The 20,600-nt window shown below is 40.5% G+C and overlaps 1 protein-coding gene across 1 annotated transcript in view; it reads right to left on the bottom strand.

Moving 5' to 3' along the window:
* Positions 1 to 2,966: 2,966 nt before the first annotated feature.
* Positions 2,967 to 20,600, bottom strand: part of LOC108414432 (WD repeat-containing protein 70) — a 73,646-nt gene continuing 56,012 nt past the window's right edge. The window contains exons 16-18 of the mRNA XM_037546917.1: positions 16,449 to 16,565; positions 14,142 to 14,304; positions 2,967 to 3,392 (exon numbers count right to left, since the gene is read on the bottom strand). Of these exons, the coding sequence (XP_037402814.1) occupies positions 3,305 to 3,392; positions 14,142 to 14,304; positions 16,449 to 16,565 (368 nt within the window). The 3' untranslated portion in view covers positions 2,967 to 3,304. The remainder of the gene's footprint in view (positions 3,393 to 14,141; positions 14,305 to 16,448; positions 16,566 to 20,600) is intronic.

Below are 20,600 nucleotides of genomic sequence, written 5' to 3'. Positions count from 1 at the left end.
AGGTACCAGGAACGACCTGGAAGTGGTTCAGTCTCTGAAGTACCCACAGACCAAGACCAATGATCAATTCAGCATGAGTAAACTGAGGACACAGTATGTTAATTTGTCGAGATGAAAACACGGTGCCCACAAAAAGGCTGAGAACATCTTGGCTCACTGTTATGTTTCAATTAAGTAAGAACTATCTCTTCTGGTGCTGTTAGCAAAAACACATTTATTACACACTTTTACTTCATGCTCTTCAAAGTGTCCTCCTTGGTCTGAAGATAAGTAAAGCCTAAATAAAGAGCTGAGCTCTCTTTTCCAGACTGCTGAAAATGTTTTGCCTCAAAGGTGGTCTGACCACCTGAAAGGTTTGAGTGCTGACACCAAAACAAGGAGATAAAATACTTGCACGCTGGCATTCATTTCAAGGTAGTACTTTCATCAGTTTTGTAGTTTTCTGTTTAATATGCTAAAATTATTACAAACTGCCAAGAAAAACAGGGACGCATTAAATATAGAAATTGTGGGCTGAGGTCGATATCCTGTCATTTATTAAGTGTAGGAACTGCACCTACTCAGATTACCATTTCAGAGAAATTCAATATTAATTTGGGGATTAGAAATTGAGAAAAATGAATGAAATGCAAATATTTTAGCTGATATATGCTTATATCTTTTTTTTTCAAGCAGATATCTGGCGATACCATTGTCGTCCTGGAAAAAAACAGCAAACTTATCAAAAACATTTTGAGGTAACACTTTGTTTGGATGGTCCATTGTAGATGCTCAGTCTGTCTTTAAGTAACATTCAAATAAATATCTATTAAATGCAACTTCAAGTTCAGTATGAAAGATTTTATTAAAACTATTCCTAACCCTAAACCCAACCCTAACCTTAACCTCAAGGCAAAACCTACACCAACTCCTAACCCTAACCATAACCTTACTGTAGTTGATAATCGACTGAATATCACCAGAACGTTTGTTTGGGTTTGATTTAGGTATCTGTAGAGCATCTACAGGGGACCATCCAAATAAAGTGTGACCCATTTTGAAAAGCTAAGTGCTCCCACACCAGTGAGAGACCCTGCAACACTGCACATCATTGGGAGCTGCTGAATTTCACCAGTAGCCGCCACTTTTAAAAGCTATGGTCACTTTGCAGTAAGCGGTCATGCAAATACTACCGCCTGCCATTTGAGCGCAATGTGAAAACAAGACGAGGTCCAGTGACGGGTTCCCAGTGACATATAGGGGCCGCAGCAGGCCCGCCAAAGCTGCAACACACCCTTCAGCCCACAACTAAAGCAGCAGGATGAGCACAGTAGGCATGGATGTGGTGCGTGACATCAGCCAGTGCAGCATTCCAGCATTCCACGGCCAGGAACAGACACTGGAGCAGGGTGGGCAGCTGCTGACATCACTACTCAGAATAGGCTCTGATGGATTAGGCCGCAGGGCAGGCTAAGCCGCACTGCTTCGCTACACATTACTGTTTTTGCGGGGACTTAAGCAAACGCTTTCTCCTCTTCCTTCTGGCTTGGGCGGGGGGGATGCGAGGACAATTCGCTTTCGAGGGTTTCGTGGTTAGAACATTCTTTCGTCAGCATCTCGGGAGATGGCTGCCACAGCTGGTCCTAATGGCCCCTTCTCTGCAGTAATTACAGCGAGAGGGGATTTGGAAGCAGGAGAAATTTGTAGCTCAGAGGATTATTTATAGGTCTATATGGTAGTATCCATTGACTAGAAGCAATGGGGAAAAGGGAGGGGAGAGGGGGAAGGTTTCTTATCCATGCATTGGCCCCAGGAAATGGTTGTAGATGGGCCAAACAGAAGTAAAACAAGTGCATTAAAAGGGATCTTTGAAACTGATAGTATTTCAAGTTCCTGTGTCTAAAAAAAAAGTCCCCCCCTGAATTTCTGCTAGGTTAGCCAGAGGGTAAATTCCATTAGGTTGTAATGAGTAGAAGTATGTAATCCATGTATCCCACAAGCCCCACCTCATTACTCGCCCCATCCATCACCTACAACCTATTATAGGTACTAGGTTACGCAACAGATCTAAAAGAAGACATAAAAACATTTCTTAAGGAATAAATATTGGGTCTCAGAATTACACTGACAGGTCAAATTTCGGCAAACTTTACAAATAACAAAAACTATGCAGTAAGTCATAAATATGAGACATTTTTAAGGAAACACAAGGAAAAGTCCTGTTTCAAGTAACTGACAAATTACGTTCAAATGCCTTTCATGGCAGTCATATCCGACTCAGAGATCCGAGGCATTGATCATGCCAGATGTACGAAAATAATCAATGGCAGGCATTTGCTGCTGCAATATCGTGATGTCTATTTCTCTGAGCATCTGCCAGCACTAAAAGGTAAAAGTGATCTCCCAAGTGATGTCTGAACAGCTAGAACTGGCAAAAAAGGGGAAGAAGCTAAAAATTATTTCAAAATAAATATTTACTGAATGCAGTGACTCACCGCAAGAGAACCAAACACCTCTGGCCTTACTAAGATAGACAGTGCATGTGGTGCAAAAGTCCAGGCCTGAGATTGGAGGAGGGAGATAGAAAGATGGATTGCGACTCTTGAGATTCAGCAGATTGGAATCTGTTGTGACACAGCAGCCTCCTGTTTGTGTACAGGCCGGGAGTCACAGAGCTGGACCTCGGCACAAACATCTGAGCTCACCCTGCTGGAAGGCCACTAAGTGGTAATCGAAACGACGCGGCAACTGCAGAGAGGCTCCGAGGGCGCCCTGCAGCATGAGGAAAGAAAAAATATATCACATTCCTTTATTAGAGAAATTTATGGATGGTCACACATCATTTAGAGGGGGCTCATCTATGTTTTCCCACACGTCATAACGAAAGAGGTGAACAAACACACAGTGGAGGAAAAACACACACAAAAAGTGAACGTAATTGTCGGCTGGTTTTGCCAGTGGCAACACTTAAATGACTAAACGCAAACTGACCACACACAGTAGATGTTTATTTTTAAGCACGACAGAAAAGTACGAATGGAAAAGAAGAAAAAATAATATCAAAGGGAAGTTATATCCAAACCACAGTGTGTACAACTAGGAATTTTGCCCATTATGGAAATCAATTACAAATGGGCTCATCACAATGCTGAAGCTGTCTCTTCGCTCGCTCTCTCTCTTGCGCACACGCATACGTACACATGCACTAAAACTGGATGGAAAAAAAGAGTTTGAACACATTTTTGGGAGGTTACAAACTCCACCAGATTCTGTGTCCCTGAAAACTCTCCACAGGGAGAGAGAAAAGGAAAAGAAGTGCTCTTCTTTAGATCTTGCGCTTCTTCCACTCTGGCTCCTTGTCATCGTCATCTTCTTCGGATTCCTCTTCTGCAAACACAGGATCCGGCTGAGTCCTACGCAAGAAACGAGACAAGAAGTCAACCCGTTTCAGCCGCATCTCCCAAGTGTTATTTAGAGATGACCCTTGATATAGTGCACATGCCTCCGTTCCTACTTTATTTAACTTTATCTCATATTTTGTCTTTGATTTCAGTCATTTCTTCCTTTTCAGTTGAACATTTGCAAAATACTGACTGGTATCTCTCACCAATCATAACAATCACTACACACTACGTCATCCATCACATGAAGGAAGATAAAACAAAGGACAAATGGCAGTGGCAGTACAATTTCAAAATTACTTGGTTAAATGAAGAATGTTTCATTTTCTGTGAAAATACTTTTACTAAACATTTTCAGTAAACAGACAGACCAACAGACAGACAGACATACATAAAGAAGCAAAGTCTAAAATAATATTATAATAATATAAATTCAACAAGGTCCCGTTCCAAACTTCAAGACAGTCAACTGCCGCAGACCAAGTACCACAGTATCAGCCTTTGCTCGATTTAGTCTGGCAGTGACCTGCTCCAGCACCATAACATACATAAAATAGAGCAAGAATGCAGATCTTAAGTGCACACTCAGTTCTGCCCAAAATTTCAAATCTGCGGTCTTTACAGCTGTCAAAGAAAGCCATTACTATGTTCTTTTGACCTGGTTTCAAATTTCTGCTGCAGGGGACCATGCTGCTAAGGACCTCCCTGCCATCTCCTACCGCCTATATGGCACTACACTGGTCCCCTATGCTGGATCTCTCATACTGAGCCTGGCTGGGTTATGTGGGCTGCTCGGCCACAAGGATTACAAGGCCACACTACCCCCAGGCCTGGCTCCAAGGGTATGTCCCGGTAACCCTCTCCTGGACAGGGTACACCATATGTTGTGTCGCTTAGACACAGAGGATTTTGGATAAAATTTGCTGGGGTCTTCACTCCAGTACTGTTCAACACGGGAGACCCTACCAGGGTCCCTACCAGAGACCCTGTCCCACCAGACAACTTGATGATCTCTGATGATCCCTAGACCACAGTTCTCTAGGCCCCGATCCAGGAAGGGTTACCACATAACCCTTATCTGGATTAAGCGGTTAAAGATGATGATGATGATGACGACGATGGGTTTCACGTTAAGTACTGAAATGTCTCCAAACAGAAAGATCCAAAGCTGGATCTAAGGGTAGGTCATCTTCTAAAAGAGCAGTGAGCAAGGAAGCTGTCATTTCCCAGAGATGCTTCGCAAGAAGACACTGCCAGAAAACATGAATAAATGTTCCGAGAGCATCTGAAGAGCATTTAGGTCAAAGTGTAGCAGTGGAATATTTCATTTGGAATGCCTGGCAAGAGGTTACATAAAGTGTGTGCAAATTCATAGCGTATCAGCTGATGAGCAAAAACTTTTAGATGAAGACAATGAAACAAGTCGGATCCAAATCCAAATTTGACTCATCTATGGCTAGGTCATAGGGCCAATTTTTTTGTACCCACACAAGCTAAGTGTTCCAAATAACTTATCATTCAGAAAAATTCTGGCCAGAAAATTTGGAGGGTATTGGTGTTTTACTTTTTTCAAAGTGTTCCTAAAATGTTCCTTTGCACTAATGAACTTTTTAGTGCTACAGTTACTACCAGGTGGTTCAAGCTGAAAGTTTGACAGATAATAACTAAGAGAAGTGGGACTTGTTAGAATTTTATGGTCAACATGGCTCTTTCAATCTTCTTGTAAAGCATTTTGTAACCGTGTTTTTAAAATAAGCTAATTTATTATTATATTTATAATGTGGTCTATAATACAAATGTCCGTGTGTGCTGCTACATCTGTTACAGCATTTCCTCTCAATAAGAAAAATTAACATACACAAGTAGGTGCCTTGACAAATGATGGCAATATGGTCGGACTGAAGTTTGAAAAGGGCTGTGCGGTGGGAAAATGCTGGGAACTGCTGTTACTACTCTAATCAAGAAAGACTTGCCAAAGCTTCTGGGAGAGCCTGAATAAGGCCCTCAGTGAGGGAGATTAAGAGAGTATGTTTGGGGGAAGGAGTGGTAGAAAAAGAGACTGACAGAAAGGGAAAGCCGGAGTGATTGAGAGAGAGACTGAGAGAAAGAGAGAGAGCGCGATAGGGAGGCAGGGGGATTAAACCATTTCCCTACTTTCATCACGCTATTCAGCACAGTGATTAAAATGCAACATCTGGTCCTGGGTGAGTCATGGTGGGGACGCAATTTCACCAGAGAAACGGGCACATAATAAAGAGAATGCACTGAGAACAAATGTCCCGACACCTCAGAGAAAGCTGGACAAATGCTCCACATACAGACCAAACTTCGTTTCCCTCACCGTATCTTAGGGGCGTTGCAATAGGACAGTAATTAACCGTATTGTGATCAATCACGTAAATACACTGCGTCGTTTTCTGAGCATATCGTGGAAATCATGAGTACTGAATGAACAATGGCCAAAAGCTTGTTTCATAACAAAAAGAGCATAATTAGCAAAATGTAAAAATGATTTAAACCATAACTCAAAACTTCTAGCAAGTACATGACTAGCAATCACACACTTGAACAGTTGTAAACACACAAAATTATAATATTTTGCATTACATTTACATTTACGGCATTTGGCAGACGCCCTTATCCAGAGCCACTTTACAATCTTTTTTTTTTTTTAAACACAGGTAGGCCAAGGTGGTGTTTGGAGTCTTGCCCAAGGACTCTTATTGGTATAGTGTAGGGTGCTTGCCCTGGTGGGGGATTGAACCCCAGCCTACAGCGTGAAAGGCAAAGGTGTTAACCACTACACTAACCAACCACTACACTAAAGGTGTTAACCACTACACTAACCAACCACTACACTAAAGGTGTTAACCACTACACTAACCAACCACTACACTAAAGGTGTTAACCACTACACTAACCAACCACTACACTAAAGGTGTTAACCACTACACTCCACCAACCACTACACTAAAGGTGTTAACCACTACACTACACCAACCACTACACTAAAGGTGTTAACCACTACACTACACCAACCACTACACTAAAGGTGTTAACCACTACACTCCACCAACCACTACACTAAAGGTGTTAACCACTACACTACACCAACCACTACACTAAAGGAGTTAACCACTACACTACACCAACCACTACACTAAAGGTGTTAACCACTACACTACACCAACCACTACACTAAAGGTGTTAACCACTACACTACACCAACCACTACACTAAAGGTGTTAACCACTACACTACACCAACCACTACACTAAAGGAGTTAACCACTACACTACACCAACCACTACACTAAAGGTGTTAACCACTACACTACACCAACCACTACACTAAAGGAGTTAACCACTACACTACACCAACCACTACACTAAAGGTGTTAACCACTACACTACACCAACCACTACACTAAAGGAGTTAACCACTACACTACACCAACCACTACACTAAAGGTGTTAACCACTACACTACACCAACCACTACACTAAAGGTGTTAACCACTACACTACACCAACCACTACACTAAAGGAGTTAACCACTACACTACACCAACCACTACACTAAAGGTGTTAACCACTACACTACACCAACCACTACACTAAAGGTGTTAACCACTACACTACACCAACCACTACACTAAAGGAGTTAACCACTACACTACACCAACCACTACACTAAAGGTGTTAACCACTACACTACACCAACCACTACACTAAAGGTGTTAACCACTACACTACACCACAGCATTAAAACACTAAAGTTTACCTAATTGCAGAAAATACATGTTTCATTAGTGACATTTTTTAAGACCGGCTCTGCCTATGCAATAAAATTCTTTGTTTTGGTAGTGACATGAAAAAAGTGGGACTGAATTCTTTAAATAACTTTTTTTATTTAAAAATAGGTTCATGATTTTTTTAAAACCTTTCAATTTTAAAGGATTCAAAAAGATCATTAAAAAATGTTAAGTCTTACTTTCTCAAGTGTAAATTTAGGGGTTATGGTTGGGACAGATACCTCCCAACACAATGTCCATTCTAACTGATTATTTTGTGTATATTAAACTAGTGCAATTAATGCCTTGGGTCATGACCTAATCCTTGTAAATATATGGTCTGAATACTTAATTGTTTTTTACTGTAGAACTGCAGTTTGAACTATTTTTATATGTCCATATATATATATACACCCACACAATTTATAGAATATTAATTCATAATGATTTATTCACTTAACATATAGATGCATTTTGTAGTATATATATATACACATACATAAATAAATAAAATCATATAAATAATAAATAGTGATTTTCTGGATGTCAGTGTGTTTGTTTAACCATTTCCAAGCCTCTCCTCGAGGAAGCCCAGTATTATATGTAGTTAAAAAGCAGCTCCTGTTTTGACCAATCAGTGCTCAGTAAATTGTGCTCATGATAGACTTGTTAATATCATCAATTACCTCTGGCGGCTGTGAAGGTGTCAAGGAAAAATATGGACCCAAGAAATTCTTGTTACTTTTTATTGTTTTTATGTTTATTTGAATTATAAATATGACTTTATTCTAATGTATATTGTGATAAACTCACTGCAGAGGTAAATTGTTGAAAAATTTGCTTAGATGCCTAAAAGTTTCGCACAGTACTGTATATATATATATATATATATATATATATATATATAAAATATATATATACATATATACATACACATACCATACACACACACACACACACACACACACACACACACACATATATATATATAAATTCTGGTTCCATTCATTTACATTGAAAATAAACTCCTGTAAAGTTACCATTTTGGAAGTTCACTTACCATATAGATGCATTTTGTAGTTCTACAATTACAAACTGTAGTCCATCTGTTTCACATCATACCTTGTTAGCCCCCTTTTACCCTGTCAGGAACCCCACAAGACCACTACAGAGCAGGTACTATTTGGGTGGTGGACCATTCTCAGCACTGCAGTAACACTGAAGCGGTGGTGGTGTATTTGTACTGTATGTGTAGGAGTGGATCAGACACAAGTTTTGGAGTTTTCACTCTACTTACTGTCCACTCTATTAGACAGACCTGTCTTGTTGGTCCAGTAGATGTAAAGTCAGAGACAGTAGCTCATCTGTTGCTGCACAGTTTGTCTCGGTCATCCTCTATTCCTTCATCAGTGGTCACAGGACACTGTCAGCTGGATGTTTTTGGCTGGTGGACTATTCTTGTCACTGCTGTGTCTGATCCACTCGTACCAGTGCTAACACCACAACATTGGAGTCACAGCAGTGCTATAATACCTACTCTGTGGTGGTCCTGCTGTGGTAGTAATTGTACAGCTATGGTAAAAGGATCTGACAAACGTTTCAACGAGTGTAGAGGTGTACCTAATAAAGTGACCAATGAATGTACAAACATCCATAATGGGGGGAAAAACATCAAAACAGAAAAAGAAAAAAAATCATAATTATTGATTAAATCTACTTTCAATAAGACAAATTTGAACTGAGAAATAAAAATAAATACAACTAAAAAAATTTATTTTAGGTTTCATTAATAAACTGAACACAAATCATTAAATAATGTAGTCTGTAAATACTGTAGCCATACAATCCAGCATCCGTCACAATGGAGTACGTCTGGTCTTTTTTTTTGTTTTTTGTTATGATATGCCTTTTTGTAGTCATTCATGGATTTATCATTTCAAAAAACTGGTTAGTGTCAGTGATGGTGTCAGTGATTTCTTTCTGTTTCTATTATTTGCCGTATTCTGCTTATTGAGCAGGATGTTGCATTTTCATTAATAGTGTGGTGAAGGTTTTGGTTTTGGGTGGTTTACTCCCTTATGATGCTCAGCACTTATCTTACGTCCCTCAGAGAAAGCAGCAAAGAAGCCAATAGTTCCACACAACCCACATGTTCGCTGCTGATCTACTACTTCTCAAGCTGTTTGAACATGTGCAGGAAAGTCAAGGGAACAAACAGCATTTTTAAATCATTAGTCTTCATTTTCATTACCAAACCGTTTTTCAAGTCTTACATTTTAGTGCTTTGTTGCAGGCCTTGATCTTTGTTTTTTCATGAAAATGTTCAGTTCAACGTTTCAGTTTTTCTCTTTCAGCATCCAAAATGTAATGGCATCCTTTGCATTTTGTAAGTTTCAATTTATCAAACAACAAAAAAAAAACAAAATGTGATGCATTTCGTGTATCTTGAAAATGTCTTCATGAACGTGATGTTGTATTTTAGCCTAATCGCCCACCCCTCCCTTATCTTTAAACACTGTTGGTCCTGTAAAGGGCAACAGTGACCTCACCACCTGCTCTGCGTAGTTCAAAGAGATTACAACCCTGCATGCTTCATGGAAGCACTCAATTAACCGCACACTAATGCTAGCGCGTGGTCCGGTCAGGTCCAGCTGCCATATGCCACACACCGCTAGGACATAGAGATGCAGTGTTCTCCAATGAGATCATCGAGATCACTGGTGATGGTAACTAGCATGGAAGTATGAACCGAAGACACATCAGTGGAAAGACACGGTACGTGTAGTAGCAGAAGCAAAAGACAGCAGTGACACAGGACACAAGAGAAGGTATGCGGTTGACATGCAATCACTATCCAGGTTCTCGAATGTCTGCTGCACAGTATTTCTATGTGGGCAGGTCTCTGAGGTTATGTGTGCGTGTATGTGTGTCTGCGCCTCACCGGTCTGCTCTCCGACACCTGAGGAAAGCAATTAAAGCTGCACGACAAAAGAAGAAACAGGATCGTTCGGCCTTGGAACCCTCTTCCATGCCAAAGTGCCACAATAGCTCTTGTTAGTGTCAACAGTGTCATTAGCTGTAGTAATTGAGGGATGTGCGTGGACGAGGACGCGCTACTCTAAAAGGCTGCGCTCCGTTGTAATGATGCGGATAAAGTTACAAGTTACCGTTCATACGTCAGAGTCACCGACAGTGGCCTATATTTCAAATTCTCGACACTGTTAGGCTACAACAGAACATGTAAACGTCTGTGTCACAAAATGAAATTATAGCACACTTAAGTAATCCCATGGATTACTCAAATGTACCACACTTAAAATTCCATTTTCATTCATCATAACGTTGAGATCTACACATATCAGTGACTGAAACATCAAGGGCTTTAAAGCAATTCCCATTCCGTTTTTCAGAATTGAAAACACCCACTTTGAGAAAGCGGAAGAAGACAAATCAGGTTTAAATGTTTGTCTTAACACGACTATTTATGTTTTCCAAATACGTTTTGTGTTCCGTTTGTCAAATATGCACCCATTCAAATTTCAAGCTTGTGTTTGTACAGCCCCCGCTCTCTTGACAGATTCTACCCTGCTTCACTTTTTCTTCTTACTTTGTTTTCCTGCTCCCATAAACATCATTTGTGACGGAATCCCATGAGACGCTCACGAGAACATGAATTAGCAGAAAGTAACACAGTGAATCGATTCAGCGAAGTACAACCCCAATTCCAAAAAAGGCTGGGATGCTGGGTAAAATGTGCATACAAGTAAATACAAACGGAATATAATGATTTGCAAATCTCACAGACCCATATTTTATTCACAATAGAACCTAGAACAGATATCAGATATTGAAAATTGACCAATTTGTGAAAAATATTAACTCTTTTAATATTTGATGGCAATAAAATATGGGTCTGTGAGATTTGCAAATCATTATATTCCGTTTTTATTTACATTTATTTACATTTTACACAGCGTCCCAACGTATTTGGAATTGGGGTTTAAATATTAGTCCAGCCAAAAGTATGTTTACTTTTTTGTATAGTATATATATTTTTAAGATCCAATGTAATACAATGTACAGTAAGCAACAAAAGACATAGCAACAAAATGAAGCAAGTGTCTTTGTAAGAACTGGGTTCAGACTCAAGTTGTGCCTCAGGTTTGACTCGGACAGAAATTTCTCAGGATGTATTCAAGTTCAGACCAAAACTTAATTAGAAAAGCCTTACATTTCCACTCTTTCATGTCTGCTCATTAAATCTGTTTTTTTGAAGTCAATCATTTCAGCTGTTCGTCTCTTTCAGTGGCTGAAATTTTAGAGCATCCCTGCTATCAAATTTCAGAAAAACTAAATATCATGAAGCATATCAGGCATTGGGAAACTGTCTTCAGTGATTATGCATTGTTCTAGGGTTGTAAATCTCTGACGTCTTACATTATTTGATTTACTGCAATTACAGTTCTGTAGTAAAATGACTTGATTGCATCATGAAATCTTAAATACTAATAGATGAAACTATAGGCTATTCATCTATGTTAAATCACTTTTTTAAAAACAAGTAACAAGTCTTGTTATATTTGACTATTTTTATGGTTTTTTTTGTAGATATTCGCTTTTTGGAACAAAAAATAGTTTTAAACACTTTATGGCTGCCTAAAACTTTTACACATGATTGTATTTGTACAGTAGTGGAATACAGACAATAAAAACAATTTTTTACTTTTTATTTATTTTTATGACTGAAAATAACCAGAGGATTTTATTTTGGCCAAAGCAACGTGAGAACACTATCAAATATTACTGTAAGTGATTGTAACATTACAGAATCAATGTCAGTTAATCGGCCTCTTCAGACTGAAGCATCATGACGCCATTTTTACACCCCTACCAACTTCTACATACTAATCCAATCTGGATAACACCAGAAGGATCTTCATATCCCCTTGAAAAGAAAAACAATAATTCATCAACAGCATTGATGGCTAAACCACCCCACTAACACAAGTTACAAAGGGGCTGATCGAGCTCTGCTATCTGTTACTAATCAGGCCTTGTCAGGGTGGACTCTTTTCGGACGAGCTGGTTGGTGAACAGACCACCTCTGAAAGCAGCTCCATTCCTTCATCCCAGTCCAGGTAAACATCCCGTGGAGGAAAGAGGATGAAGGAGAGGGGGCGAGATGGGGAGATAGCAGGCTGACAGCTTCTTATCAGCCAATGCTCCAGGAGAAAGCATTTTTTCAGTTCTTTTGGGAACTAAAAGCTACCCTCTTAACTGTGATGCACATGCCAAAAATGTCAATACAAAAACCAAGACAGGTGCCTTTGCTTATAGTCTGCAGTCCACATTTTTAACGATATATAAACAGAGCATAAAATTAGGGCTTCGACAGCCATTAAAATTCCAAAAAGTTGGAAAACATCTTGCTAAAATACCTATTTGGCACGAAACGCTATTTTCTCCATAGATGAGCCAGTGCACTTCGACTAAAAGGGGATCCCAGCCTAAAACTCACATTTAAAATGTACAATATCATGGTATGCACTACTTTGCCATGCAGCAATTGTAGTACAATTTTATATACTGCTTTCATGAACATGTTCTGCCCTACTACAACACCCAGCTAACACAAGGCAAATACATCACACAACAACTGAGAATCCCTGTGGTGCCAACCAATCCTGCCTGCTAACCTAACCGGGCCAGTGATCTAGAGGCTAATGAACCGCACTCTGTATTGTAGTTTATTGTATTGTATTGTATCTTATTGTTATTGTATTGCTTTGAATGGCACAGAGTTCTGCGTTCAACTCTGTTTCTTTTTCTCTTGGTGTCTGCAGTGACATTTGTTTCTAGCAGTATCTGAGCCCAGCACTGTCTTTTTCTCTAAGCTATTGGTAACTAGCAAAGATACTTTCTCTAGATAGACAAAGCACTTCTTGTAAGTCACTCTGGATAAGAGCGTCTGCTAAATGCTGTAAATGTAAATGTAAATGTAATGAACACAACCAAGCAGATAATATTATAACTCTTAGCTTGGTTGTTGAACTCAAATGAAAAATGCCTGTGGAGTTCAGCATTACAGTGTAAAATGTGTAATATGAACCAAGCTCAGGTAAAGAATCGAGACAGCTAGGTAGCCACCTTGCTAATATTAGCTTTTACAATGTCCTCCTCATCATTTCTGTCACTCAAGTCATCCGTTCTGTCCGTTGTAACAGCAATTAGAAAACATAGGAAGAAAAAGGTAAACAGCCTTCCCTCAAAAACACCCTAAAAAGTTGTAGTTCCTACAACACTTAAGTCACGTCAGCCAAAGTCTTTTTTTCTTGTCTTTAAGCCAGAAAATCTCGCTGTAGAGACTGATGCACTGTCGTAGGAGCTGAGCAGACAAGTTTACAAAATGTTCAATTTTTCCGAGTGATTAATCCAAATGAGAAGTCTGCAAGAAACGTTTTACCAATAAGCACTTTAAGAAAACCTGACAGTCCTTTTCATCTAACTACTGCTATTTTCCATCTCCTCCCGATGACCTTTGTCTCTACTACAGATCAATCTGCAACATGAGTCATCTCAGGTAGTCCTCCAAACCTGCGCAGCTTTTTAAACATTCATGCTTCAGTCAGTCAAGGTGTGACAACAGGGGTATGATATGCAGGTGCAACCTGAGAGGAGTCACGCACACATGCGTACAAACACACACACACACACACACACACAAACAAACATGCACTCTAACACACAAAGGCCCCTCAGCGCACTCCAGTTACAGCCGCACTCGTCTGCGTGAGGGGCTCCATGTTGCATTTATGCCTGCCAGGTGGCTGTTTTTTTTCCTGTTTTCCTAAGACTCTATCTAATCAGAGACCTGCCTGTCCCTCTTTTTTCCTATCTCTTTTTCCCATCTCCTATCTCTTCACCCTTACCTTGTCGGAGTGATGTGAAACGACTGCAGGGTTACTTACTGCTTATAGGCCGGGGCGACCCAGTATGGGTTCTCAGCTGCGTCTCTGGCGTGCCGCAGGATGGCCTCTCGGGGGTTGCTGTCGTCCGTCTTGTCCAGTGCAATGTTCTTCACGATGAAGGACGACAGGGTGCCGCCATGGGCTGCCACACGACCACCTCTGCCTGCTCCAAAACAGGAGAAAGAAAAGGAAACATGAGGCGGACTGCGGACCCCCTTCTAAATCGTACAAATACAACTCAATACAGCCTTAAATTAATTCGTCATATAACATTTAGGGCTGGGTTAAGGGAGATGGGTCAGGAAAACCAGGGGCTTCCTCCTTCACGTGTACATGCCTAAATGTTAAGGAAAACATCCTCCCACACATGGCGAAAGTGTATTTATGTTGTGATTAAACACAAGATACACAAAGACCTGATGGAGGCACAGAGATGGGCTGCTGGGTTCCTGTTGCATGATTAGGGAGCTTAGTGAGACCCCTCTGGTTAAGCTGTAGGCAAAAAAATTTGACTTGCATAATTATCCCAAATGTAGTGCATCAGCAAAGACTTGTTTGGTGTCCAACGTTTAGATGTGGAGTTATGAGGCTACGTTAACAAGCAAGGGAAGTTTAGACCCTATAAACTGCTTAAATCAACACATACTTGCTTAAACCAGTTGGGTTGCTAAGTAATCTCAAATGGACTTGCTTATGTGGTTTCACACACCCATCTGACATACTATCTATAAACAAAGACAAAAATACAGACATAATTCAGAGTTCAAGATAATTATTCCTACTTTTGATAATGATACAAGCTACTTTTGTTCATTTTTACAGATACAAATTTATTATTTATTTTACTGCATATTTGTATTCATTTGAACAGCCTTGCTCTGAACAGCTCTGGTCAAATTACATTAAGTGAAATACCTCAAACCTAACTATGCAAACAAGCTTCATATTTTAGTGCATCGTTTATATTTATTTATATTACCACAAACTGTTCAACCTTCTTCCATCCGGGAGGAGATACAAGAGCATCCGGGCCAGAACCAGTCGGCTCAGGTCCAGCTTCTTTCCCTCCACAATCACTCTGCTGAACTCCACACCTCGCTGATATCACTACCACTCATACTGCACACAGCGGACTATGAACACTGCCTTTCATACTACACTCACCAATCAGAGCTGTTGTTTTATTTTATTTTATTCATCATTATTACCACTGCACAAATGTAACATTCTACTGCCATGTAAATAACACATCGCAACAGTTATTCTATACAGTGTACATCTCCAACATGTTCATGTATATATCTACACATCTATAATCTATTTTTTTGCATATCTATAAGTAATTTATTCTATATACTGTAATGTTGCACTATGCCTATTTATTGCACACTTGCACACTCTCTTTTTGCACTATTTGCTACTATTTGCACTTCTGGTAGATGCTAACTGCATTTCGTTGCCATGTACTTATACTGAGTAATGATAGTAATAAAGTTGAATCTATCTATCTATCTATCTATTTGCCAAGTTAAACATTTTGGGGGGAAAACATACAATTTAATATGTGTCAGTTTTGCTCAGGCTACATTTAGGTTTTATTTTTTTCTAGCCAATGTTAAACTGTTGAATTCAGCAAAACATCAGTAACTGCATATTAAAATGTGCAGAAATGTCCGCAGAGAACACGTTAACTCATTTTCACTTAGAGAATCAAAAATCATGTAACACGATGAAATGTTTTCCCACAATTATAGATAAACCACTGTACACCAAGTCTGAGATCCTGATACAGCTTATAGCTCCAGTGTAAAACTAAAGAATGATACTCAGTACACAAAACATTTGTTGGAGGATGGACTGTCTAAGGGCATTTTTTTTTTTAACTTTCATCAACTTGCTTTAAAGGGAGTTTGTGGTCCTGAGGAGGGCGGCCGTTCACCGCTACTGACAGGACATGGAAAAGGTCGAGGAGGCCAGAACGTTGTCCCCGCAGTCCTGGGCCTGCGTCTCACTTTTTTTTCGTGGTTCTGTTCTGAAGGCTGACTCAAACAGAGCAGGGGAAGAGCCAAGCCAGTCCCTGTTGGTCCTCTGCCAAGTCTTTAATGTAATCCTACAGTGTGTTTACTTAAACCTGCAGTCTCAATCCCACAGAGGCCAGCCGCGGCAGCCTAAGATCTGGAGGATGGGGACAGAGCAACTGGGGCCTGGTGGGCCAAACGCTTGTGTGTGTGTGTGTGTGTGTTACATCAGCATTGGGGTTGTGTTGGTAAGACAAAAGACCACCATTTGATGGGGGTTTTACATCACCTGGACCAGATACAGGCGGCTCGGGCTTGTGGGACCTCAAAGGGTCAAGCCGGTCCTTCTCCAGCTGCTTCCTGGTGCTTCGCTGTCTCGCCTCTCGGAACATTGGCAATGCATGCGCTAAAGAGAGAGAGACAGACACACGCGCACATTATATATACATACACACATACACACACACACACACACACACACACACACACACACACACACACACACACTAATGTTACAGCGATGGCAAAATTTCATATCTCCAAAATGATGTTACATGACATAAGAAAATACGTTCTTAAAATTGAATAGAATAGAATCTAATTGATTTATATGATTTATATGGATTTAATGGATGGATAGGATGTGTTTTGAGTAATTTCTATTGATCCATCCATCAGGAAATTTCAACACAGTGCAAAGAGCAGCCGACAGTCGAATTCTGCACAAAAAAAGAAAAACAACAAAAAAAAAAAAAGAAAAAAAAATGGAGAAAAGTTTTTGGTCCAGCAACGACGATATATAGACAGAAGTGAAGAGAAGCAAACCAAACCTCACAGAAGTAAATCTCACTCCAAGCCTTTAACTGAGAAGGATGTAAAGTGAGTACTACACCCTTGAGCTCCATCATAGCAACCAGTGAGGGTTGTAACACTCACTGTGTTTTTATTTACCTTTGATTAAGGTCTCCCGATTTCACAGTGTGCCAAACACAACCAAAACACTGTGGGAGCCTGTGTTTGGTGCGTGCTTGTATATGTGCATGTATATGTGTGTGTGTGTTGCACTCTGAGGTCACAGAGAGGAACGCGGAGTAGGAAAGATGAAGCGATTTTCCATTCAGGGGCTCTGTTGTCACTGCGCAGTGTTAATTCTTCTCCTGCATGCTACATTAAGCAAAAAGGTTACTGGTGACACATTCAATCGTTCTTTTTTTTTTCCCTCCCCATCTCTCTCTCTCCCTCTCAATGGCCCATCATTCCACTTCTCTCGTTGAATTTTCCATGGCTATCTGGAGATGCGTCACTCAGGTCAGCCTATCACGTTACCGCATAGTGAATCAGCACTGGTTAAATTATGTGGTAAATACTTTGGCTGTTACTAACCATGATTTCAATTACTGATTAATCGGTTCATTACAGTTTTGATCAACCGATTAATCAGGAAAAAAGAAATTGCAGAGGTCACATACAAACTTTCCTTAAACATATGAAAAGCATGGATTTTTCCTCATTATGCATAATTCTCTTTCAAACATCAAACGCCTTCAAAATCATTCTGTACAGCCCTGAAAATGCTCTTTAACTCAGTGAGAACGGCGCAGAATCAAAGGAACAGCACTGGGAGCAAATCATACATGGCAGTCCATGCATTATTATAGAGAGGGTCTGATTCTCCAAAAACTTTGCACTGCTATTCAAATCATTTCTCATCTAATGATAAAGCAAAGATGAAATAATTAGCTTGTGTGCTTGGTAACATCATAATCATAATCAAACCTGATATCAGCATACAAAGCAGCCCAGCTATCAGCCATGTAGGACCACAAAGCATCTTCCTCACTCATGAAACAGCAGAAACTATGCAGGTGTGTGTCAACGTTTCCAAAAACATCCGTCCACATGAAAACACAGAAACATTTTTTTAAATCTCCACCCTGGAGAACATTTTCAAAAGCTCCATTTTGAGATCATTTCTGTGCAGGCGGGAAACTAAAACTTGACTTAAAGAAACTTCCATGTCCGAATCAACGAGCAGGTCTGTGCGCATTAGCACACTAGCAAGGAATGAGCATAATTTAGCTGTGCTGTTCAGATGCAAACACAGCTCATCTCTTCAGTCAACGGTGTTTATTTTACGAAACTAAAACACAGTTTGCTGAAAAACAGACGACGGCATGCTGATTTAACTTGGCCTATATGTTTACTGTGGTTTACCCACCATACCGAGCATTTTCCCATGTTTTGCCATGAATGTTACTCCAGATCTTACAGAAAAGTCTTTTAAAACGATGTTAAAGTGAAGTTCTCATAGTTGTGCTTAATCTTATACTACAGCCTCCCTCTTTCATTCAAGTGATACAAATGAGGAGTCATAACAACCAATCGATAAGATTCACTGCCAACGGTTTGTTATTATCACCATCATCATTAAGGTCGATTAGTTAGCTCGGATTATTAGTGTTCAAGTAACCTATCGATCATTTTGTTGACTAATCAAGCTATTTTAAATAACGTTATGCTGGTGGCAACTCAAAGTGCTTTACAGACATGTAATACAGTTGAACAGTAATACAAGAAATTGTAAGTATTCGTTTAGAATAACCTGCTGAAACATAAACAGACGGACACTCTGTGATTTTGTTGGGATGTGATGCTTTTTTGTTAGGATGTATGGTTTTCCTAGGAAGTCCAATCAGAAGAGCATTACAGTAATCAACTCTGCTTTTAACAGCAAACATCCAGCAAACATTTTACATCATATACATACAACTTGCAACGAGAAACATGCGCGCATTCATGAGATCCTGCTAGTGGGGGTTTCCTCTCTTACAATGAGGCACACAAAAGGTGCCTTGAGTGCTTATAGCGCTCTCTTGTGGAGAATGTGCAGACTCCTGAATACAGTTTGATATCTTGGAACAGAGATGGAAGGTTCGATCAGCTGTGTATCTGTATCAGCGATCTCTAACTTAGCCAGTCCTGACAACTGATCAGTGATGTAAAACATATGAGGCATGTTTTTGTGAGTTAAGGACTGCAGCAGCTGCACGTGGCTCCTTGCTCCTTGGACCCTGCAGTTTTTTGTTCAAAAGCTAAAAGGAAATACAGACCTTTTGACTTTTGACTACAGAACAAAAGGCCAACTCACTATTCAAGTTTTGAAAGCGAACACGCGTATATTAATGCCATCTTTTGCACAGAGAACAAAGCTGACAGACTGTGACTCTGCGTACGTTTTTTAATTAGAGCTTGCTCTAATTTACTTTGCATTGTAGGAATGCATTCAAATCTGGCTCTGCTTTCATGGTTGCAGCCTAACAGGATGGCGGCACAAGTCCTGCTTGTAGCAGAGCACAGAAGCTGATATGACAAGCAAACGACTAAGAAATGTGGAGGTTAAAGATAGTATACAATGAATGAGAGCTGAAAGGACATGAACAATGATGAGCATGTCATAGCAACTGTAGCTTATTCATTCCTTGTTAATGAAGAGCAAGAAGCAAAAGCAGAGCCGTGAATTCTCCCCACTGTCCTATGGAAATATCCGCAGAATCGCTTGTTATGCAGGTTCAGCTAGCTTTTGTAAGATGCGTCAGGACTCCCAGTGTTGTTGACTTTTTTGTAGAATGTTTTCAGAGTGTACAGACAGAAAAACGCTTTGGATTCTGGCATGAAGCTCCCACTGTGTTAAAACTGTCTGTAAAGCCCCACCCTCAGTCACTATCGACTATCAGCTGATCGCCTATGAGCACAATCGGTGATCAGTATCGGCCCCAGTAACACTGATTGGTCCCTCTCTACCAACAGTTGCTATGTTCTGATTCTGACTAACCTCAATTCAAGAAGAATGGAAACTGTAATCGAATAATTTTTCAAAGTGGATAAACATGACAGCCCTGTTAAACACTACTGTGAGTGCTGGAGATTATCCTTCATGGTATTCACAGTGATGGGAGATGTGAAACTGAAAGGAGTTGTGTGCAGATTGGGATGAGGGGATGGTACCAGGAGACCATGCAGGTGGGGAGGGGAGAGAGTGCTGGGGGCAAAGGGCGTGTGTGTGTGTGTGTGCGTGTGTGTGGCACGCTCTGGTGTGAGTGAAGCTCTCATGGCAGGCGCGTGGCTTCTGGAGTGACGGCCGCTAATGGCATGGTGCCCTGCGGGTGAGGGACCGCGTGAGACAGCAATCCGATGGAAAGCACTCACACAGACACACACAGACCCGACTGCGGCACTAATGGGCCTGTGACAGAAGTGAATGGAGGATAACGCCTCTGAGGGCGGGAGGGCAGCATTATTGTCTACCCAAGCTGCTCTGGCATTACGTATGATAGATAATGTGCATGTGAGTCAGTGCAATTAGTGCAAGCATGTGTGTGCATACATCAAAGGCAGGCGTGTGCGCCTCGATTTGTGTGTGCGGTATGTGAAAGATAGCCCA

The sequence above is a fragment of the Pygocentrus nattereri genome, chromosome 18, assembly GCF_015220715.1.
Source record: "Pygocentrus nattereri isolate fPygNat1 chromosome 18, fPygNat1.pri, whole genome shotgun sequence".
Taxonomy (NCBI): domain Eukaryota; kingdom Metazoa; phylum Chordata; class Actinopteri; order Characiformes; family Serrasalmidae; genus Pygocentrus; species Pygocentrus nattereri.
Note: the sequence above shows the minus strand (reverse complement) of the source record. Positions and strands in the feature narration are given on the sequence as shown.